Source organism: Trematomus bernacchii, unplaced genomic scaffold, assembly GCF_902827165.1.
Source record: "Trematomus bernacchii unplaced genomic scaffold, fTreBer1.1, whole genome shotgun sequence".
In the NCBI taxonomy this organism is placed as follows: Eukaryota; Metazoa; Chordata; class Actinopteri; order Perciformes; family Nototheniidae; genus Trematomus; species Trematomus bernacchii.
The window spans coordinates 218-8766 of record NW_022987637.1 but is presented as its reverse complement, the minus strand read 5'-3'; the positions used below and the strand labels follow the sequence as shown (position 1 = coordinate 8766).

The 8549-nt window shown below is 40.8% G+C and overlaps 1 protein-coding gene across 1 annotated transcript; it reads left to right on the top strand.

The window, feature by feature from the left end:
- The first annotated feature begins 966 nt into the window (after nucleotides 1-966).
- Nucleotides 967-8254, top strand: LOC117484727 (protein O-mannosyl-transferase TMTC1-like). The gene is made up of 3 exons (XM_034133141.1): nucleotides 967-1356; nucleotides 5033-5210; nucleotides 7632-8254. The coding sequence occupies exons 1-3, from the start codon at nucleotides 1061-1063 to the stop codon at nucleotides 7869-7871; spliced, it is 714 nt and encodes a 237-aa protein (XP_033989032.1). The 5' UTR covers nucleotides 967-1060; the 3' UTR covers nucleotides 7872-8254.
- Nucleotides 8255-8549: the final 295 nt, after the last annotated feature.

Below are 8549 nucleotides of genomic sequence, written 5' to 3'. Positions count from 1 at the left end.
GATCAAATACTTATTTCCTCCACTATATATAAGGAAACTCTCCTGCAGGACTCAAAACAGCCTGTAATTTGTCTCCTTGCTCTGCAGTCACTAGACTCGTGTCGTGTGTCACTATTGACTCGGTGTGCGATAGAAAGGACAAGTGTGTGCCGCAGAGCTTTATTGGTTTTCTGCGCTGATGTTTCTGTTGGCCTGGCAAGTGCTGCTGCGCATGCGTCCGCAGGCGGGTTCTCGGAACTGATGTTGCGTTCTAGTACTGCACATGAAAAATAGTGACTTAATCGTGCATTTTGTCCAATTTCTAGACGTAATAACCTGTCAATAACAAAAGAAAAGGAATACTATACATAGAAAAATCATACGTTCCCAATAATGTTACATTCAGTGTAGCCTATTTAAATGTTTGCCGTTCATCTCCTCGTGTAGAAGTTTTATCAGACTTTTGATACGACAGCATGGTGCTATCTAGGCTCATTCCTCCAGAATAATTATTTTGCACCTTTTTATTCTTGCTGTATGAGAAGATACATGTTTGCATGTTTATATGTCAATACTAATAAGAAACGGCTTTTAAACCGTCTGTCATCTGACAACCGCACAAAGAAATGCAAGTCTACGAGGATTTACAAACTTGTCCCTCTTTTTTCATCTATGGTGTTTTTCAGACACATTTTTAGGTTTTGTCTGTTACCGTAAATTCCTGAACTTTCTCTCAAACGACTGTTTAAATATAAGAAATGATTTCATAAGACAATTAATTATAGAAAATGTTTAAGAAGAAATATCATATATATCTATGTTTATAGACGAATGTGTTTATGAACCAATTAAAGTTAAATAATAGCCACAACGAAATAAAATAACCGAATAGACAGGAGGGCATAGAGAAACCAAGATTCTGGCATTCCCCGACTTCACCTGAAGGCAGCAGAGCTCATCCACAACGTCCTCGCGCTCTGGTCCACACACAGCCGCTCTCTGTCGGCGGGATGGACGTGTTCTCCGGGGCCCCTGGATCCACCCTCAGCACAGCGCTGCAGCGGGACAAGCCAGGCCTGACATGACAGCACCGGGACGGGAGAAGAAGTCCCCCCCGCCGCCACGGCTAACCGTCCGCCCCGAGGCGGTGTTAGCTGTGGGTCGATACGCCCTGCTCGCCGCCGTGTGCGCCGTCTGCTACAGCAGCTCTCTCCACGGAGAGTTGGTGCACGACGATGTGTGGGCTATCATCAACAACCCGGACGTCCGACCCGGCTCCAGCCTCAAGAACGTCTTCAGCAACGACTTCTGGGGCAAGAGGATGGCGGACAACACGAGCCACAAGTCCTACAGACCGCTGTGCATCCTCACCTTCAGGTTAGTTTTCCCAGCTTTGCCATTTCTGTGTTTCCACCTTCACTTCCTAACAATAACACCCAATTTAGTTAAAGCGCAGTGTTAACGACTCGCAGTACATGTCGCTGACGAGCGCCTGCATGATATATAAACACGCTATCAACGCTGACGTCATACAGCTGTCCCCTTGTGAAGAGAAGGGCTTGCAAGCTCTTTATAATTATACAAGCTACACATTTCTTCTGGACACCTTGTTGGAGGAGCTTCACGTGGCATACAAAATACACCGAGTGTGCTGGTCACACTAAAACTCCCAATATGTGTGGTAGTTATATCCTAGAGATGTGTCAGTCATATTGTTATGAGTGAGAGTAGGAGAGCAGCCCCCTGACCACAGTACAACTTTATTCTTTAGGATTGAACCCATTCAGATGACACCTAGCCAACAAATACACGCACTGTTTATGTGGACTTGTTGCACAGCTCTGTAGCTCTATCACTGGTATTAGCAGTGGTGGAAGTACTCTGATGCAGGGACGTGCACAGACATTTTGGGGGGCAGGTGCTCAAGTGAGAAAAAGGGCACTTCCCATAATCATTTATAAAAATCCGCCTATGTACAAATGGTGTTCGTTTTACTACCATGTCTGAATTCATCTATAGATTTAAAGCTAATCTGCATTTAAACACAACATTTCAGGGGAAAATACTGACTTGACGTAAGTTACTATCTGGGGAAGTTGTGAGGTGATGTGTTTTTTTGTTTGATCCTTTTCACCTGCAATGCCTTGGTAACTGCATGCAAATTAGTGCATTTGAATTAAGCCTATAGTTAACGCCTAATTTGCATATCAATGTGGCGATTGTGATGACGTTATTAGATACACATTTTACTGTATTCACCTTTAGTGTCTCCCCTTAACCTGTTAAGCACCAAGCCTGTTTTTCATGTTTCAGGCTCGAAAATGACATGCCCAAAACAAATGACTACAACTTAACTTCTAAAAGGGTTATATGAATAATTTCTTTTATCAAAGCAAGGTTACATCTGTGAGTTGGATGTAGAAGTGTCAGAATCAATATAGATGTTTTTTATTTTAAAGAAAATTCAGATTTTACATAGTAAAAAAACTGTAAATTATAGTGTCCGTCCAAATATTCTTTTTTACAGATAGTGAAAACTACCCTTGGATGATGGGTTAGTAGACTAAAAGCTTTAGGAATCCAAAGTACAACATATAATAAGTACCCTGTATCAAGATTGATGCAAAACAAGTGGCATTTGACCTTTTTAGAGAGGTTTAGCCAAAACCACCCCACCTCTGAGGTGATTTGGGTGAAAATGTTTTTTTTTCCATATCTCTGGCCCCCCTTGGTCAATTTTGATGGTTGACACCTCTTTCTGACCGTTAGAGCCAATAGAATTGAAGGGGGAGGCCCCCACACACACGTTGTGAAGAGAAAAGGTGTGGGCTGCGCGCATGTAATTTTGCGTCAGAGTGGACCTATCTCTAGCTCTGACATTTGGAAACGAAAAAGCAGTTTTATTGCTTATGGATTATCAGAAATCATTTCAAAGAGGACACAGACACATTGGATTAACCTATGGATTAACTGCAGCATCGTTTTAATGCCATTGAAGACCAGTTTTGACCAAGGTAAGCCATGTTAGCGTTTCTAGCTACCTAGCTCCACATGTTATGATGTACGCTTTCGTTTATAGCGTCGCAAATGTTTATCACTGAGTGTTGAGGTGGGCACCCCCAGATTCAGTGTCTCCAGCTGATGCAAAACGAGTGGTTGGCTGTGCATCTAGGATAAGTAATAAGGGAGTTAGGAGTGAGTTAAGTGCAGAGATAGGTTACATTTTTTCGCTCGTGGCTAAATCAGAGGCTGAGTGTTAGCATTGTGGTTTTTTTTTTGGATTTTTTTTTAAAAAAAGATCAGTTAGCTGAGTTTCTTCCCGTTACATGGATATAAAACATTCATAGTTTATTAAATATTAAGATTCCTTAGACGTTGTTTCCTGCAAATGACGTGTTTATCCGCCCGGTACCGGGGGTATGGTGCGTAACAGGTTAAGTACAGTACATTAGCCTGTATGCCCATGATAAATTGCCTTAGCTAAACCTTGAGCTAACTTGTCCATTAGCTAGTAGCCTACCTTAGTTAACTATATTTGTTTTTGTTTTTGTCTTTTAGCTAATTAGCTGTAAACTCGAGGCACTGGCAGTTTAGTAATTTGTTCATCACCACTCACCTTCAAAATAAGCCAAGAAAAGCCGGCATAACATGGGACAGTAAAGTGGGAGGTGCTGCTACCTGTCCGTCTGAAGGGACAGTAAAGTGGGAGGTGCTGCTACCTGTCTGTCTGAAGGGACAGTAAAGTGGGAGGTTAGTGCAAACATCTCGGTTGCAGCAGGACGTTTCTGAATGGTTAGTTGACAAGCTGTTGTCCCTATTTATTTTAAGTTAAAAACCCCTAGTCCAGGCATCCTCAAAGTCCGGATCCGGACCGAACCACAACTGTCTCTGGACTCTGAGCAAATTATACTTTTCATATGTATTATCTGTATTATCTGTGTTATCTGCGAGACATCGCCACAACGCAACGAGTACAAATTCTCCGCTATGTCCACTACAAACAGCGCTCTGCATGTACGACTGTTCCACTCTCTGTGTGTGTCTGTCAACGCATTGGTCCAATCACATTCAGCATCCCGTCAGCGTTTTTTTCCCCCCACCAACAATCTGCGAATCAGAGGCACAGTAGGGCGGGTCTTCGCGGAATGCGGGTGGGAAAAATGCGTGTCTCGTCTCTTTCAACCTGTCTGAGTCAGAGCGAGAGTTTAAAAAAAAAAAAAATCAGAGCGAGAGTTAACAGCTGATCTAGTTGCATCTGTACTGTAGCTAGTAGATTGACCAAAAATAATCGTGATTATGATTTTTGCCATAATCGAGCAGCCCTACATACTGGCAAGTTATATGTTAAAAACTTAAGCCTGATATGGTTTGTCAAAAATTACCTCTTCCACTTTCCCATTTTAAATCCATAATCTGTTAATGTGCAAATATTCTTTCCTTTTGAATTTGAAATGTCTTCTCTTTCAATAATACAATATACATATACATATCAGATATAATATCATGGAATGACAGCTGGATCTTGAACCATTATCATGCTTCACTCTTTCTAAACTATTATAAGCTGGTTGATATTCTGTCGTGTGGAGAGGGAATTGATGTAATACCAATTGTGATGAAACCTGTGAAAATATAATATTTCACTGTTATTCTTCACTGAATGATTAGTTACTAGAAGTTGATAAACAGGGTGTGATTTGGTGTTGGGAATCTTAAACTCGCTCTCAAAGCAAGATGCTCTTTCTTTTGTAATTCATTGCAGTGCGGAAAATGGATCAGGATTCTGTTCAGGATGATGTGACATCACTTCATCGAGGAAATGTAACCCACAGAGCTATAAAGCTGAGCTAATGTATTCGATAAGTTTGACCGTTTTTGTCTTTATATGTTTGAGGTTAATGAGAGAAAAGAAAGAAACCTGCTGTACTAATAATCGATCAGTCTGAATTCTTTGTCTTTATCGCTGATTTTAAACATTCTCACTGTCTGATACAACTCAGATGCAGCTCCCTCCTCAAACGGTGCTGATGATTTCTATCTTTGTGTCTGTCAGGTTGAACATCCTGCTGGGCGGCATGACGCCTCTCTACTTCCACATCATCAACGTGTGTTTGCACTGCGCTGTAACCTGCCTGCTCATGCACACGTGTGAGCGCTGCGTGTTTGAAGACTCACGCCTGGCCTTTGTCACATCACTTCTGTTTGCTGTGCACCCCATCCACACCGAAGCTGTGAGTATTTGATACACATATTTTATCTACTGGCTCAGAGAGTGAGACAAGAACAGAGTTCATTCAAGAGCTGAACCCTTGGGGACCCCTCTTGAACACAATAGAAAGTTACTTCCACAAACAAGCGAAAGCCACGAGTATAAACAAACTAGGGCTGAACGATTAATCGATTTTAAATCGAAATCGCGATTTTAAATGATGCAATTAAAAATCGCAAAGCCTGCGATTCTTTTTACATTTTTTTTTTAACATTTTTTTTCTTTTTTCTTGTGTGTCAGTCATCCACACCAATCAGAAGTGCTTTGCTCCACATGTACCAGCCATTGTTAACCAATCAGAAGTGGCCCATGATAGAAGGTGATAGACAGATTAATCCAATCACCTGCCAAGTATTTTTGAAAGTGCCTGCCCTTTTCCAAATGGCTTCCAATGGAGCTTTCCTAGATGGTTTTGGTGAAACAAACAAAAAATCTGAGTCAGGTTAGTAATGCTCCATCTAGGGCTGCTCAATTTTTGTATTTTTCGTATTTTAATCGCAATTACGATTTTGGCTTGCAACGATTACGAAAACGACGTAATCGAAATAAAACGATTATTATTATTATTTTTTAAATTATTATTATCATTATTTTTATTTTTTTCAGTTGAATTATACTTAAAGTTCAGGGTAATCAACTGTTAAAAACATACTGTTCAAATGTCTTTTTTCAATAAATGGATGTTTTCAAAGTAAATGGATAATTGTTTTTAATAATCGTGATATCAATTATTGACCCAAATAATCGAGATTATGATTTTTGCCATAATCGAGCAGCCCTAGCTCCATCACATGTTTCTATTACAAGGTGAATCTTAAACTGAAGCTTGACTTTAAAGCAACCCAACGGAAGTTTCATGTAAATGTAGTTCTTTCACTCGTAGTTCGGGCTGCGGGGGTGCTAGAGACGGGAGCACGTTGATACGACTGATTTTTGCAAATCGCAATATATGTCAGAAAAATCGCAATTAGATTATTTCCCCAATTTGTGCAGCCCTAAAACAAACGTAACGCGTATAACAATGAGAAATGTGAAAACTCCGGTCTAGCAGGCATGGGGATCGCAGCATAGAGTGACAGGCTCCCGACAGTGAGAACTCAAAGTTTTACTCGAATTACCCAGGAAGCGCTTTACTGCAAGCATATACACGGCGGGCGAAGTAATATGCCTAAAAGGGTTAAGAAAAGTCTCGCACCAACAAAGGAACACAACGAAAAGGAAGAAGGTCAACTGTCACGAGCTAGTACACAGCAAATTACTGGAGTAAAATAATCTGTAGTTGGACAAAAAAAGTGTGAAAGGGTTAGATTTTGGGAGTTTATTTCAAATTTAGACTACCGTTTGGGTTAAGGGGTACTCATTGGCAGAGTTATATTTCGGAGTCAGTCACTGGGTGTTCAGGAGCGTAATACAACACTGCTCAGGTGTACTGTACAGTGTTTCCCCTACCATTGTCTTGGCGGGGCGCTGCGCCCTGCCAACGGAGCCCCGCGCCCCACCTGAAATTCAAGGTGTTTATTTTATTAAAAAAAAAAATCTTTTTAATAAAAAAAAAATATATATATATATATATAGCACCAAATTGCAACTGAAGTAATCTATCTACGGTCACTTTTCACATTAAACATGTGCTCTTTTATTAAATAAACGCCTTTATCCAATGTATGTGCATGTTTCAGTGTCCACTGCTTTGCGTATTCACATTCTCCCTCCGCTCTGTTTCTGAAGGGAACACACACACAAATGCACACACTCACAATCAGAGACAAGAGCGGAGGAAAGGAGGAGAACAACAAAGTGTAAAAAAAGTCAAACAAATCTGCATTATTGCCCCGAGCTCTACTGTCTGCCCGTTTGTGTCCCCCCCCAGTTTCAAATTCGTTTATTATTATTTTTTAACCTCAAGCCGTTATCGTCACGGAGGAGAAGGCACACACAGCCTGCCCAGGTGGACGCGCGCGAACGCGACAACGAACGTAGCGTGAGGCTAATGCAGGATTTGCTAGCTTGATGCTACCGGCATTTAGCGGCAGTGACTCAACAAATTGCCTCTTAAAATGTATCATCAGCAATGTATGACAAGCAGACTGCTTGTTTAATGTTAGACTCACACCAATAGCTCAATATGATCATAACACGATTGCTTTCATATCAGAGATCAGATGAGGTGGAGCTGCCTCCAGCAATAGAGGATGTGGCAGAGAGAAGTGCTGTAGTCAGGTGATTTTAAATGTATCAATGAAAGGAAGAAGTGTAGGCTACATGATAAGAAGGGAATACAGTTTGAATAAAAGTAATACAGTACAGTGTAACACTGTACTGTATTACTTTTTAATGTACAAATACTTTGTTACTGTACAATAACAATAACAATAATCCACAGCTCCTCTCTGCTCCAGAGGATAAAAAAAAAAAAAATTCAAAGCACCCTGCCAAGGCAGTAAACCTAGGGGAAACACTGCTGTATATTCATCAACTGCTCTGCTGCCGCGACCACGAGGCTTCACTTGGACTTCGTCCAGAGGAAGGTAAGAGTGCTGTTTTACATCTCAAACTATATTTCTGTCAGCGTAAAGTTAATGCTTGTTTATTTTCGCTACGACGAACTTTTCCTTTGCATTAAACGTTAGAGTCTGAACGGCTACGACTGTAACGGACGAGTCCCGCGACCTGCATAGAAGGAATATGGACGAGGTGACGCACTTTTCGAGCTAACAGCTAGCTAGTAACATGACAAAGTAAATGGCGTCTTAATCAGTGTTTGAAGTAGCCCGCTTCAAAGTAACGCGTTACAGTAATCAGATTACTTTTGTCTGTAATGCAGTAGTGTAACGCCTTACTGTTGGTTCGGCGGTATTCCCATTACAGTTACTAAGCACGAAATGAGCTTGTTCCTTGCATTACTTTTACGGTCTTCGTCTATCACTATCTGCATAACGGGTAGATAGAAACATAAATCTAAGCTATGCTAACGAATATAAGGAGCTTTTTCTACAACCAGGTGGAAGAGAGCTCTCTCCTGACAGACTGAGAGGTTGTGATAACCTCAGCTCAGTGAGGTAGAGGCACACCTTTATATGATCAATATAGTTATAAAAAAATAAGAGAATAAATGAAAAACAGGTATAAAATACTATAAGACAGTAAAGAAAAGTTGTTATTAATAAACAGGAATACACTTTAAAGGGGGAGTGATTTGTAAAATATCCAAAAAGAAAATCTGCTTATAGTTCTGTTTCATATGGGTGTTGAGAGATGTATCCATAGATCTCTTCATTTTGCTCTCAACGTGCACCAGATT